Raw genomic sequence first — 12,875 nt, forward strand, 5'->3', positions numbered from 1 at the left:
TTTGCGAAGAACTACGAGAGACAGCTAGAAGGACGTGAGATTATAGCTAAAACGAATATACGCATTGATATCCAAAATATTGTACCCTTCTCAAATAATAACCGCAATTGTCAAAACTCAAAAAAACAATCCCAATCTATTACGTTACCCACGTCACGAAAAACCAGCCCTCGTCAAAGCTCAAGCTCAACGACCTGCCTTATCGCGTCAACATACCCGATTCAACCGCACCCTCTCCACACCCGCTAACTAGTTCCCCACTGGGATAATGCGGGACGCCCCGGATCTAATATTCCATCACCCAACAATAACATATATGGAACTGGTCGTAATTAGTAAGGTCCTTGCGAGAGATTTACCATGCGAATTCGGGCATGGTCTGGTGGTATTTTGATGTTCCACTGTTGTGTGGGTCGTAAACCATGATTTTGAGCATGGTGAGGTGTAGATTATCGTGTTCGCGGAATCGCGAGGCATTTGGAGATTTATTTCTATGCACATATTTTCTGTGATTGAGGGATATTGCGGAGAGTATCAACTATGAAGACCAGGAAGAAGACCAACCGGCCATACTGATGCAAATGCCCTCGTTAAGATATAAAAAAACAGAATGGTATATCCGAAACCAAGAAAAGAAATCAAGTCTAAAAACAAAAATAAAACCCAATATCTCGCTCCTATGCCTTCGCCGTAGCAGCCCACTGGTCGTGTAGACTCCACGCCCCAGCCATGAAACTAATCAATCCCGTCAAACTCTCGGGAATCCCAATACCCTTCTCCAAACACCAGTGCAAGCACAGCGGCGCCCAGATAGTATTATTAACGAGACTCTTGCGCCACGAGCGGATCTCCAATCGAAGCGCCTCTTTCTCTTGCGCTTGAATCTCCTCCTTGGTCTCGATGGTGCTCGCAGCCTCGCGTTGTGCGGCGAGACGTCTTTTGCGCAGAATGTGCTGGCGCCATAGGACGAAGAATTCGAAGAAAATGTGTCCGAACCAGCCCCTGGTACTCCAAATATACCACTTATCGATTCCGCCGTACTTGTCGACGAAGCGCTTTGGTAGGACGTTCTTAGATGCTAGGTAGGCTACGTTCTCGAGGAGTTGGTAGATGACGTTCGAGACGACCTGGAGCATTGTCAGGGCGTGGATGATGGGGTCTGCCGGTGGGTTTTTGAGAGTCTCGGAGCCCCATATCCATAGTGGGAGAAGTCCGAATAGCCGGAGATTGTATCGGGTTTCCGAGGCAAGTGAAGATAGGGCTGCCCATTTGGAGCCAGACGGGGCGGTTTTGCCGGTCGGTGATGCGGCGCGAGTCTTGATTCGAGCGAGAAGGAGGAGTTTTGTCTGGAAGGCTTTCCAAGCTGTTGACCCGCAGACGTGGTGGAGGATTGATGCGACGTAGTTCACCGTCGCTAGCACCCTCTCTTGCCCGGTGGCATTGGACAGGAGCCTACCGAGTCCGGTCAGCTGGCGATATTCACATCCATGGCCGAGTCGGAATGGCAAAGGATGCGCAAAACGGGCCAGTCCTATGCATGTAAATTTAGAGTCTACTTACAGATCTAACCGCCGGATAGTTACATCCGTCGCCGTCAACGCGGCCATCAGTTGTTGCTGTGTAGCCGCTTTCCCCGCGGTTATCGGACTCTTCCCCACATGCTGAACGTGGTCCGTTGCTTCCTTGGGGATGTCGGGAGGGTGCTCGGGGTCTGCCATTGTTGGAGAAATATGTGGTAGATGTGGGAATGTAAAGGAGCGACTTTTTTATTATCGAAGGAAATCAGGAGATAAACCCAGATTATGTTGCTCCAGCGAGCGGAACCCGCGTTGCTTGTATTCGCGGAAAAGGACCGAGGCTCCGAGGCTCCGAGCGGGCTCACACGAGGAGAAGGTTGGGACTGCCTCGTTTGGCCGCCTTTCGCGCGGCTCCACTTTCATTGCCCGCCGGCGATTTATCGTCGGAGGTGTGGAACGTGTTGTTGTGTACTGCGGGCTGATGCTATTGGCTCGTTCTTTGATCAAGTCACAGAACTCGTGTCGCTCGAGCGGACAGTTGAAACTTGACGTGTTGTCCTTCTCATGGTCTCGGCGCGGATGCCAGTGATGATCGTAATACTAAGGGAAGGTGTCTACAGCGGAGTATTGGGTTCACTTTCCCCAAACCCCCTAAATCGTACGAAGTGCCTTCACCGCTTCTTCCACCGCCCTATACGCTCGAACTAAATATTCTTGACGTCCAAGTTATGTAGGTTATCTTATAAATCATACCAATATTTATATGGGTCAATAAACTCGTCACTGAAAAGTAATTATTTCCTAGTATTGTATATACAAACGTGGCTCCCGCCAGTTTGAGAATACTGTAAGATTAGTCTTGAGATTTAAGAAGTTATACATTATATTAGGTTTTAGTTCGATTACTATAATATAACTCGTTAGGGTAATCTGAATCAATTTCAATCATTTTCCTGCGGTAAAATTGCGCTTCTATAAGGTATGTAGGAAATGCATAGATTGCGTGGTGGACTATTATGATGTCTACGAAAGGGAGATTCTGCCGGGTTGAAAATCGCTAACTAAGGGGTTTGGGGAAGTGAACCCAATAGTCTGCCGTCGGTGTCCCTTTGCAGCCGTTGACATCTCCACATCTCCACATTTCCCTATCTTTTCCTGACTGTCAAAGCTCTTCGCAATCCAGCCAGTTATGAGTGAGGTTCTTCTCGTCTCATTCTATCACCAATCCCCAAGATCGAGGGCTCTTTGGTTATGACATCCACAACACACAAACGGCCCCTTGCTCGAACCATGCTTCCGAAGCAGATTATCGCCCATAGAGCTGGGTGAACATGGTTCCGGGCCACAAAGCTGACGATCCATCACTTAACAGCCACCTCTACTGAGATTACTGGCTCTCTTCCTCCTCCTGAATGGGCTGTAAGCCTAGCTCCACAGCCAGCCGTTCCGGATGGCATGGGATAAAGCACGCGTCGTCTCCGAGAAACGGGACGAGGAGTGTACACGCCTCGGGACTTAACAGGTACAGGCACTGGCACATCTGACTGCGTGTCACGCGGCGGTAAAGCACCATATGGCCTATAAAATCGATGAAATGCGTCTGGTTAGACCCGATCATCTCGGCCATCAAAAGCATGGGGAGGAGATCGTACCCGCCAACGAATCGAGCCGTTTCCCACCACACCTGGAACTCAGGGCTCCAATTCCAGTCCCGGCAGTGCTCGTGCATGTTACGCAGCCTGGTAGCGTTCGAGATTGGTCGGTCCAGGTATTCCGGTATTTGAGGCGGTGCTTGGTATGGCTTGTTGACGATGGCGTTGATCCCACCCCAACCTTGTTCGATGAATCGGGGCTTGCAACTTTGGCAGACGAGCAGTCGGCAAGTTTTAGCGGGTTCACTTGTCTTTGGCAGATTTTGTGCGATGGACTTGTCTGGGGTAGTCTCGTCGTCGTTGGCAAGTTGACTGTCGACCGCCTGGCTAAGCGATGCGGCCACTACCTTGGGGCTCCCAGCAGGCTTTTCGTTCCCTTGCTGCGCAACTCGACGTCGTTCTGAGGCTGACTGCTCTAGCACCTTGATCTTGTGGTCCAATAACTTTTTGACCTGGGCGTCGGTGTACTCGCCCCGCGTGATGGCCTTTTGCATCCACGGCGCGAGGATACTGACGTCGCGGATGATTGGCTCGGGGTCAGGATTGAAAGGCGAGTGGTCTGGCGTGTCTGCAGTACACGCCCACAGCCATCGAGCAGTCCCCCCACAGTGCTGACACTTGGGAGATGTGGCTGAGGACCAGCTGCGCAGGACTGCCTCGTGGCCGCACCATGCTCCTTCACGCGGGGTGTAGCGCTTCTCTCGAGTGTCCTCTGGGCTGCCTGGTTCGTAAACTGGGTGTGAAGGGATGGTGGGCTCGGGGAAGCATGAGAGGTCGTCCAGGGACTCTTCCTCGAGGATATCTTCGATGAGCTCAACGATGTTTTCCTCAAAGCCAAAGTCGAAAGTTCCGGATTCCCAGCCTTGGTCGACTGGGTTGGTTTGAGGGACGGGGTCCATGGTCTTTCACTGGGGTTGATCTTGTTGGAAATCGTGAAATACTATTGGTAAGTTGTGGCAAGGAAATGGGCCAATGGAGGTATGGATATGGGTTCAGTAGAGGGACCAGTCAGAGGGGGGAAGTTGATAATGATGGAGGAGAGGGTGATGCGAAAGAGAGACGCGTTGGGGAACGCGAAGGGTGATGAAGTGAGGTTGACAGCAAGTTTGCCATTGTTTTACTGTCCTGACAGTCTCTCACAATGGATTGAGACTTAGGCTAGACACCCTCCTCTCTATCTTTATGTATACAGCATTTGGCTTGCCCGTTCTCCTCTCTCTTGTTGGACTGACTCATTAGTAGATCTGTCTTACATGCGAGACAGTCTCTTCTTTCAACTAAACAGATCCTATAGGACGATTGTTCTTACAGATTCAGCATGTAGAAACCCCGTGCCATTGTTGCTACTGATATGACTATGCAGCTCGTCCAAAGCAGAGCTATCTAATGTTGATGGAGGCTGGAATATATATTCAGTCAGTGGGAGTAGAACTAGACTCTGACTGGTTCTCAATATCATCTACTAGTAGGTTGGTGGGCCATCTTTAACACGACCAGTGGATATTCAAGGCCATGGGATGATAGTATATTGGTGCTTTTGACTGTGAATATATTCCTTGAAGTATAATTTGATAGAGCCGAGTCAGGGGTTGGCCCGGAGACTCTTGCCGAATTGACCTCGGCCGAGAGGGGAACTAAGTACAATAAATGACTATGTACACATAATCTTCGGTAAATGGAGATTGAATATATCAGAGAATGAAACATTGAGGAAGTTCAGCATTGGAAACATTATATAGTAGCATTCGTCACGCTTTAGTCCATGAATTGATAGAAAGGTCCGTTGTGGGGAACCCCGTTGGAAAAGAATTGCGGAGAAAAGGGAACTGGCCAGTTTGTTGGGCCGGCTATGGTCAAGAATACTTGCGGGATGGCCATTCTATGTTCTCCAGATATATTTCCGAACTCAAGTACTCCGTAAAGATGTCTAGAATATCCCACTAATTAACTAGAATAACATAGTGAATCATTCATGATTAACTGATTAACTATATCATCCCTAGTGATAATGGAAATCTGTACCGATCTCCGGGAGTCGGAGGGTTCCGACGAGCTCCGCCAATGGAACGATGGATCTCGCCGGGCCATTCTGGCTGTTCCTTGCCATTTGCCATTTGCCGACTCGAGAGACCGCTTCTCTTTTAATACAATTCCTCCCCCAGTCTTTTTCGAGTTCTAGACATTATTGACCTGGGTCTTTGTTTCGAATTGTGCCTGTCTCCCTGGCATAACTACACTTTCATACTTCAGGTACGTTGCCCCGGGGCCTCGGTTGTCCCCTGTGTCCCTCTCTTCCCGTTCAGCCCAGCCCCAGCCTCTCCGAACTCTCTCCCCCTCGGCCTTCATAAACAAACACATCTCCCTCCCCAATCCCCTTCCCCTGCCTCCCACCCCCCCCACCCCACTCCCATCCACTCTTCTTTCCACGCGATATCGCCGGTGATTTTGTCGCGGTCTTCTCGCCGCCTTTGGTCGCCATTTAATTGACCTTCCCTTCCCGCCTGCAGGCGTTTCCGGCAGTTCCTACCTAATTCCGTCGCCAACTCCCACTCCCAACCTCTCGGCCCGACCATATCTCACATCCCCATCATGTCGGTCAAGTTCCAAGAAGAGACCCTCCGCACCGTCACGGGCGGCAAGCCCGAGGACCTCGCGCATGCCGTCGGTGAGCGATTGACCGGTGGAAAGACCCAGACCGGCTATCTCCAGGTATGTAGTCAAAAAGCCCAGAAGGGCCGATCGCGATCGGAAACAAGAGAAACGTTGCCCCCCAGAATGCTAATTCCGAGGAATGGATCGTCGTAGGCCTACCTCAAGCAGCTGCAGCACAACCCGCTGCGCACCAAGATGCTCACCTCCGGTGTGCTCTCCGGTCTGCAGGAGCTGTTGGCCTCGTGGCTCGCCCACGATGTCGGCAAGCACGGCCACTACTTCAGCTCGCGCATCCCTAAGATGTCGCTGTACGGCATGTTCATTGCCGCGCCCCTGGGCCACGTCCTTATCGGAATCCTCCAGAAGATCTTCGCTGGTCGCACCAGCTTGAAGGCCAAGATCCTCCAGATCCTCGTCAGCAACTTGATTGTACGTATCGCCATCTCCCCGGTCATATCTGGGAGCGCATACTAATCTCTCTACTCTACCCCGTTACAGGTCTCCCCCATCCAGAACAGCGTCTACCTGACCTCGATGGCTATCATCGCTGGCGCGCGCACCTTCCACCAGGTTCGCGCTACCGTCAAGGCGGGCTTCCTGCCCGTCATGAAGGTCAGCTGGATCACCTCCCCGCTGGCTCTGGCCTTTGCCCAGAAGTTCCTGCCCGAGCACACCTGGGTGCCCTTCTTCAACATCATCGGTTTCTTCATCGGAACCTATGTCAACACCCACACCAAGAAGAAGCGTCTCGAAGCTCTGCGCAAGGTACGTACTACTACCCGCGAATCGACTTGAGGGGGACGCGTATATAACTAACAACAATTCACAGCGCTACGACCAGCGCCGCGGCCCTGGTGGCGAGTACGAGAAGCGCGACTATCCTTAAATGGGACCAAGTCTGCAAACCCTACAGCGATGGCAAGAATTGGGATCAAGCAGAGACGACCACGCTATAAACAACGCGTTCGAGAAAAACGCACCGACCTCCGCTATGACCCGCCCATGACGATCCCCCCCCCCAGCTGCAGGGCAATTTACCCGATTACCCTTTTGTTCTTTTTTTCTTTTGTATCTCATCCTTTTTTACCCTGTGATGCTCCCTGGTGTTGAAATCCCCCTTTCCATCTATGTACACACTTTGTTCCTTGTTTATTTCCCCTCCCGATCTTACGACGAATGCCCCAATATACAAAGAAGATAAAGACTTGTTTCTTTAATTTTCAGAGACGAGGTATATATGCTGGATTTCTTGACGTGCATACCATGTAGCTGGTTTCGTTGCCCGTAGCAGTACTGTAGAATCTAGATCTTCGGAATCTTTACTCTAGAAACCGGGATCTATGACACAAGATCTTTAGAATCGTGAAGTAGTTCATAATATGTAGAATGTCTCAGGCTCTAGCTACTCCCTTCCCATCCATCTCCCATAATGGAAAAAAAGGGACGTATCGCCAACCCGTCTACATGAGATCACCCTACAGCTCCATAGCACTTCCATCCCCCCTCTTCCCCTGCACAAACGTCACAAAATCATCCAACGCCCCAGGCCATGCCCCATCAACACTCCACCACCCAAATGCCTCATCCTCCTTGGTCTTCCGCATGAAAACCTCCACCTGCTCCCACAAATCCTTGTTGACGGGCTTCTTGCCCCGTTCCTCCAGGAACTCGAGCCACCATTCGAGCCAGGGCGTGCTGGCCGTGCTCCAGGGGATGCCGCCGCGGTCGGCGGTGAAGAAGAGGCGCCATTGTTCGGCGGCGAGGTCGAAGGGGAGGTTGCGTTGGCCGGGCATGCGGGAGATTGGGAAAGCGTAACGGTAGATGCGGCGGTAGAGGTCTGGGGTTGTGGGGATTTTGGTGCGGAGGGTGGCGGCGTGGGTGGTCATTTTGGGGATTGTGTCGCATCTGGGAGGTTGTTAGTTTGGTCTTTTTGGTAGGAGGGGGAGGGATTGAGATTAATATTGGGGTGGAGAGGATTTCTGGTTGTGGTTCTTGATATTGAACTTAGCGAGGGGGGTTTACTTACAGTACGCCTCGCCAGCCGTCCACGAATCCTTCGCGAGTGAACTCGCCCATTGCTGGGCACTTGCATAGTTCCATGATTCCGAGACAGGTGACTTCGTCTAGTGGGACGTTGATATCGTTGAAGAACTTCATGGCTCCTTCAATGCCAATGCCATTGGGGCTGTCCTTGATGTTGTCTAGAGAGGATATTAGTATGAGGATGTATTGAAGGAAAGGACGGACTGTACCTCGGTACTCATCGAAGAGGCGGCCTACTGACTGCAGGCTAGGTTCACCCAGGGGGGTGGAAAAGTATCTGAATAGAAGGGGAGGTGTTAGTGTGTGTGTCTTGTAGGGCATGCTGGTGTCTGTGAGGCATTGTGTGCTTTTGAAGCTTGATCAAGCTGGTGTGGTGCTTTTGCGGGTGTTCTGTAGGACCTCCGAATACTTGTACATGTCACATCGAGACAAGTGCTGGACTTGCAGAGGACAAGGCGGCAGAGAATGGCCATGAAGCCCCAGCTCCTTCCCCGGAGTGACGAGATACCCCCAGAGGGATCCACCCGCAGAACGAAGCTCTCTCAAGACCAAAGCCAAAACAACAACACACTCAATGTATCAATGTACCAGGGAAGCACCGTAACAAAAAACGAGGAAGGAACTCACGCGTCAACAGCTCGTTCAAGGTGCCATGACGCACCCTTCAAGAACTATAACCCAGAGTCAGTCAAAAGCTCACGCGACAAAAGCCCCGCCGCATATCTTATCTCGAGCACCCCTTGAGGGAGGCTCCAGAAAATACGGGGTAAAGAAAACATACCTTGGCAGCGACTGCGTCCTTGGCATCAGTCAGTGCGACAAATTGCGCGATGGTCTGCTTCTGCGCAGCCGTGTAGGGTGGCATGGTGGGGGTGTGATATTGGGCCCCGCTTCGTGAGCTGGGCCGGGGACCGTGGGTATGAGGAGGAAATCAGTTGACCGTACGTCCGAGCGAGCAGATGACGGAAGGTGAAGGCGAAATGTTTGAGAAGGTGAGCGGTCCTTTAAGCGGTAAGTATCCTCCACGATGTGACGGCAGGCAACTTGATGGCTTTCCTTATCGCGATTAGCCGCGGGACAGGAAAACGGATGACTCAGCTTTGAGGCCTCAGGCGTCACTCTGCTATGCATTCGTGCCTTGGGATTGTCATAAGCTGGGGAATTTCCATGGGCTGATCATGTCTGGTATATTGATGTTTGGCAATCATGATTCTTACCAAGCATAGGGTCATATACAATTGATAGTGATCAGTAAAGAGCGTTGGTTTGTCTGGGAGATTTACGCTAGCCATATTCCCTTATACTAATTGCCCTAGCAGATCAATGCGAATTTTGTACCCAAAATTGGGGGGTCGATATGGTAATTTGGTGTATACTGTCCGGGCTCTCATAAGTATTAAAATACTGCTCAGAAGCCAAACCGAAGTATAAAATGAGGAAAAGTGGACAACAGACTGTATGACATGTGTTGAAATAAAAGTATTCATCAAATGATCTAACTGAGCCCAGGTATAAACCCCAAAGTCGAGGCAGACAAAGCACTTTTCACAAGATAAAAATGACTCCAATAACTCCATTCCCTGATTCCACATCGAGTATGCAAATATCAACATGCAAGATTCGAGTCGTCGATCGTTCCTTCTTAAGCGGTGAACAGGGAATCCTCCTGTTAGACATTAGCAGCCATCCATAATCAATGCAGCACCATTTCGATTCCAGGTTCGGGGATGTTCTTACCTCTCTCAGATACTCACCAGCATCGGCCTGGCGGAAGACTACGATACCGGTGGGCTCGAGCTTCTTGGCCTCAGCAGTAGAGCGCGCAGTGACACCAAAGCCGAGAGGCTCATCGTTCATGCTGTAAACAACGACACCGCTGTGCTCGGGGCAGTCCTCGCTCCAGCGAGCGGCGTGGGCCTTCAGAACGCTGATTTGGGCATTAGCATTTGGATCACGATCAACCGACTAACATGTAAACTCACTTTCCACCGTACAAGAACGGCATCTCTCCGTTCGCCTTGATCCAGACCTTGTACCGACTGTGAGGCGCAATGACCGAGAGCGCCGTAATGTGGAGCCTGAACTTCATCGTCTTCGTGAATTTACCCTGCTCGTAGTTAGTACGCTGTATACGGAGAAGCAGGAGATGCGACTAGCAGCGACTCACAATAATGGTACCCGCTGACAGCAGGTTTGCGCGGGGAATGCTCGTGGCATAGTTGGCCAATCGCAGAGGGAGGTAATACACCTGAGCAGTTGTTAGATTTTCAGTCCCTCCAGACACTTCTGCCAATATTTGTTGGACGTACGCGAGAGCCCTGAAGGCGGAAAACGTGGCGCTCAGTCTGATCGCCCTCGGGAGGCGCAATCAGGTTGTTCAAGGATCGACCAGTGTAGTTGGCAAGCTTAGAGAAAAGCCTAGACGCATGGTATTAGCCGGACTGCTGCCAGATCTGAGGTATTGGCTGCCTGTTACAGGCACACAGAACTCACACTTTGGCTTCTTCCTCTGTCAATTCACGCATCTTGTTTGGATATAGAGTGTTCTTGGTGGAAAGTTCGGCTTGATCACGATCGAGACCTGCGGAGGTGGTTCCTGATCTCCATCAGGAAAAAAGATAGGCGGTGTAAAAATGTCCGGCAGATAAATGCTTGGCGCGAAATTTTGAGGTTTGGTCCGCCTTCCGCCCGCAAGCCCTTCGAGTCTTCAACAGCAACCAAACACACCACAAACCCACAAAATGGCTCGCGGACCGAGTGCGAAACGGAGGCGCTTGAGCCCTCCTGGTGACAAGGAAGCAGCTGCTTCTCGGGATGCTGAGTTGTACAGCGGTGCCGACGAATGGGACGCCGAACAAGACTACGAGCGTCGCCCGCGCAAAGCGAACAAAAAAGATAACGAACGCACCCGATTGCCCATTAAGACCTCGGAGGGATTCGTTCACGCAGTCAATGAGCCCGAGGATGCAGGCGAGGAAACCGACAGCTTTTTGGGCACCGACGATGACGAAGAGGAGGGTTCGGGAGACGGCGAGGATAGCGAGGAGGAGGTAGTCGAGGAGAAGAAGCCCAAGATTCCTGTCAAGGTTCAAATTTTGCAAGCGAAGGAGGACCTGGCTCGTATCGCTACTCTGATCAATGAGGACCCGGAGGAAAACATTGCGCTTTTCAAGACAATGGCCGATATGGTGGACAAACCCGAATCGCCCGTTACTGTCAAGAAATTGGCCCTGGCGGCGCAGGCTGCAGTCTACAAGGATGTCATTCCAGGATACCGGATTCGTCCTCTTAGCGAAGAAGATATGCAAGGAAAGCATTCGAAGGAAGTGCGCAAGCTGCGAAACTTCGAGCAGTCCCTTGTTTCAGGGTACAAGAACTACGTTCAGAAGCTGGCTACTCTGGCCAAGCCCGGCCGATTCAACGCGGCAACCGACCCCAGCTTGAAGAGCCTTGCCATCAACTGTGCCTGCACCATGCTCCAGGCTGTCCCTCATTTCAACTTCCGCAGCGAATTGATCAAGATTCTTGTCAACCGTCTCGCGAGGAAGCAGATTGATGCCGATTTTATCAAATGTCGGGAAACCATGGAGGAGATTTTCGCCAAGGACAACGATGGAGTTGTCTCTCTGGAGGCGATCCGAATGATGGCAAAGATGATGAAGGCACGAGACTTCAATATCAACGAGAGCGTTTTGGATACATTCCTCCATCTACGTCTTCTCGGCGAATTCGCCAGAAAGGCATCGCGTGACCGGGTAGACCGCGACGAACCCGAGGAAGAGACGACTTTTGGCAAGAAACAGAAGCAAAAGCGCGAGTTCCGGACAAAGCGAGAGCGCAAGGTCATGAAAGAGCGCAAGGTTGTCGAGAAGGACATGAAGGTCGCAGACGCTCTGGTCTCCCACGAGGAGAGAGACAAGAACCAGGCCGAGACTCTGAAGCTTGTCTTTGGTGTCTACTTCCGTATCCTGAAGCAGCGTATCCCTAACCTGATGGGTCCCGTTCTTGAGGGTTTGGCCAAATATGCCCATCTCATTAACCAGGATTTCTTCGGTGATCTTCTGGAAGCCATGAAGGATCTCATCGGCCACGCCGAGCGTGATGAGCTCGACCAGGCCGGCGAAGATGTCTCCGAGGACGAGGAGGAAGATGAACACCGCGAGGTATCCGACAGCACGAAACGAGATGCCCGCCGCGAGACTCTTCTCTGTACGATCACCGCCTTTGCCCTGCTCGAAGGCCAAGATGTTAGCAAAGCCGCCAGCACTCTCCATCTGGATCTGAGCTTCTTCATCAAGCACCTATACCGCTCACTCTACGCCCTCTCCATCAACCCTGATGTCGAGTACAACCCCAACACCTCACTGCGTCTCCCCGACCCCAATGCCGGCGAAGATCATGCCACTTCCCGCTTTAAGGCCAAGAACAAGGTCAACTTCCAGACCCCGATGGTCCTGCTGCTCCGCTGCCTGCAGTCAGCCCTGCTCTCCCGCGCACATGGCACCCCTCCCCCAGTTCGTTTGGCCACCTTTGCCAAGCGTCTTATGACGACCTCCCTCCAGCTTCCTGAGAAATCAGCCATTGCCACTCTATCGTTGATGAATCAGGTTTCCAAGCACCACGCCCGTCGGATCTCGCCTTTGTGGCACTCGGATGAGCGTAAGGGTGACGGTGTGTTCAATGCGTATGCGACTGACGTGGAGGCCACGAATGTTTATGCGGGCTCTGTTTGGGAAGGTGAATTGTTGCGTCAGCACTACTGTCCCCAAGTGCGGGAGTCGGTGCTCGATATTGAGAAGATGATGACTGGTACTGGCAATGGCACTAAATAAGTGTGAATCATTTGTGTATATACACGTGTGAGCGTGATGTTTTTTTTCATTTGAGAACCCCCATTTTGTTTGTGAATAGAAAAAGCCCGCCTTTCTGAAATCAGTTACTTTATTACGATGAACTCCGTCTTTGAGTGGTAGAAGTTACCACTGCATGTCTCGACAATCAAGTATATTCC

At 51.4% G+C, this 12,875-nt stretch overlaps 6 protein-coding genes across 6 annotated transcripts; 2 read left to right on the forward strand and 4 right to left on the reverse strand.

Annotated features, from left to right (window-relative positions):
* Nucleotides 1-677: 677 nt before the first annotated feature.
* N7496_007346 (uncharacterized protein) lies at nt 678-1,718 on the reverse strand (the record flags this gene model as incomplete). Its single annotated transcript, XM_056700275.1, has 2 exons — nt 678-1,452; nt 1,561-1,718. 2 exons carry the CDS (start codon nt 1,716-1,718, stop codon nt 678-680), a joined length of 933 nt encoding a protein of 310 aa, XP_056555688.1.
* Nucleotides 1,719-2,904: 1,186 nt separating this feature from the next.
* On the reverse strand, nt 2,905-4,068 carry N7496_007347 (uncharacterized protein; the record flags this gene model as incomplete). The annotated part of the gene is made up of 1 exon (XM_056700276.1): nt 2,905-4,068. The coding sequence occupies one exon, from the start codon at nt 4,066-4,068 to the stop codon at nt 2,905-2,907; it is 1,164 nt and encodes a 387-aa protein (XP_056555689.1).
* Nucleotides 4,069-5,758: 1,690 nt separating this feature from the next.
* On the forward strand, nt 5,759-6,707 carry N7496_007348 (Mpv17/PMP22 family protein; the record flags this gene model as incomplete). The annotated part of the gene is made up of 4 exons (XM_056700277.1): nt 5,759-5,878; nt 5,975-6,250; nt 6,320-6,586; nt 6,651-6,707. The coding sequence occupies 4 exons, from the start codon at nt 5,759-5,761 to the stop codon at nt 6,705-6,707; spliced, it is 720 nt and encodes a 239-aa protein (XP_056555690.1).
* Nucleotides 6,708-7,296: 589 nt separating this feature from the next.
* Nucleotides 7,297-8,729, reverse strand: N7496_007349 (DCN1 family protein; the record flags this gene model as incomplete). The annotated part of the gene is made up of 5 exons (XM_056700278.1): nt 7,297-7,726; nt 7,848-8,022; nt 8,074-8,141; nt 8,492-8,535; nt 8,646-8,729. The coding sequence occupies 5 exons, from the start codon at nt 8,727-8,729 to the stop codon at nt 7,297-7,299; spliced, it is 801 nt and encodes a 266-aa protein (XP_056555691.1).
* Nucleotides 8,730-9,506: 777 nt separating this feature from the next.
* N7496_007350 (ribosome biosynthesis protein NIP7) lies at nt 9,507-10,389 on the reverse strand (the record flags this gene model as incomplete). The annotated part of the gene is made up of 6 exons (XM_056700279.1): nt 9,507-9,530; nt 9,602-9,791; nt 9,847-9,989; nt 10,032-10,112; nt 10,174-10,282; nt 10,358-10,389. 6 exons carry the CDS (start codon nt 10,387-10,389, stop codon nt 9,507-9,509), a joined length of 579 nt encoding a protein of 192 aa, XP_056555692.1.
* A 216-nt stretch (nt 10,390-10,605) lies between these two features.
* On the forward strand, nt 10,606-12,696 carry N7496_007351 (nuclear export protein Noc3; the record flags this gene model as incomplete). The annotated part of the gene is made up of 1 exon (XM_056700280.1): nt 10,606-12,696. The coding sequence occupies one exon, from the start codon at nt 10,606-10,608 to the stop codon at nt 12,694-12,696; it is 2,091 nt and encodes a 696-aa protein (XP_056555693.1).
* Between the last annotated feature and the right edge of the window lie 179 nt (nt 12,697-12,875).

The sequence above is a fragment of the Penicillium cataractarum genome (genome assembly GCF_028827025.1).
Source record: "Penicillium cataractarum strain IBT 29864 chromosome Unknown utg000005l, whole genome shotgun sequence".
NCBI lineage: Eukaryota > Fungi > Ascomycota > Eurotiomycetes > Eurotiales > Aspergillaceae > Penicillium > Penicillium cataractarum.